General features: G+C 28.5%; 1 protein-coding gene across 1 annotated transcript in view; it reads left to right on the forward strand.

The window, feature by feature from the left end:
* The window catches only part of LOC105458809 (putative protein kinase C delta type homolog), a gene marked incomplete at its 3' end in the record, with an annotated part of 1,834 nt that extends 1,233 nt beyond the window's left edge, over positions 1-601 (forward strand). The window contains exon 2 of the mRNA XM_011704365.1: positions 468-601. Within this exon, the coding sequence (XP_011702667.1) occupies positions 468-601 (134 nt within the window). The remainder of the gene's footprint in view (positions 1-467) is intronic.
* Between the last annotated feature and the right edge of the window lie 632 nt (positions 602-1,233).

Genomic DNA, 1,233 nt, shown 5'->3' on the forward strand with positions numbered 1-1,233 from the left:
TTTTTAATGAATAACGAGCGATGGCTAAAACCACCTGAAGGTTACTTGGGGTCATGCCCTTGACAACATATATAAAGGGCGAGATCATTGGAGCAGCCTCCCTTCATCGGTATATTTACCAAAACAAATAATGTAAAATCATAAAATATAATTATAAGAAATTTTCTCGACGCTCACTTGATATTTTATAGATATTATATAACACATTCTCATGCACGCGTACATACGTATACATGCGCGTATATCGCTCATAGGTACATTTATCTATTTTTAGTATATATCTGTATTTTCACGTTCGTTGCACCAAGAAGTTAAAATCAAATTATTTTTGTCTATTCAGCAAATTGCATGAATCGGAGAAAATATATGTGCTTGTATTCTAACGAACATGTATTTAATTTTGCTTTTATTTCAGTTACTTATAAGAATAGTCGATTTGCTGATTATTATTAATCTCTTCCCTCTAGCTCCTTCACAGTCGTCAGATAATCAACGGAACTCAGATTCTTCGGATCATTTTCCGAGTGGTCGGATAACGCCACCAGCGACAAATTTACCCAGATTTAAGAAGTATACCGTGACAGATTTTAATTTTCTCAAAGTAAGTACAAAGAGGAAATTTTGTTGATACTTTCTTTAAAAAGTATTTAATTTATTCAAGGTGAAATCTATGTCATTGCATATGTACAAATGTTTATCTTTATTAATTTACAGTATATACATATATGTATATATTGTAAATAAAAACAAAAATTTGTGTATTCAAATGACATGTATAAATTTCATCTTAAATAAATAGATATATATATATATATATATATATATATATATATGTATATACAGCGACAGACAAAAAGTTACACAAATACACAAGATATATATATGTGACATGTATAAATTTCATCTTAAATAAATAGATATGTTTATATATATATATATATGTGTATATATATATATATATACATACAAGGTGTCTCGTACTCAATGATACAGCGCTTGTGGGGAGGTAGTATGGACCAAACTGAACAAAAAAGTCCTCTACCATTTTGCGATTTTCACAATAGTTTGGAATAAAATATTTTTGTCTCTATTCTCTATGTCTAATCAAATACTTGGCAATTTGTATGATCTTATATTTGTTTTTGGACAACTTTTATTTGTTAAAATAATATTTTTGGTTTAGATAAGATACCTAATGTACCTAATGTACGATACTTGTACATACTTGGCGTA

This window comes from Wasmannia auropunctata, unplaced genomic scaffold, assembly GCF_000956235.1.
Source record: "Wasmannia auropunctata unplaced genomic scaffold, wasmannia.A_1.0 LD334300.1, whole genome shotgun sequence".
NCBI classification, from domain to species: Eukaryota; Metazoa; Arthropoda; class Insecta; order Hymenoptera; family Formicidae; genus Wasmannia; species Wasmannia auropunctata.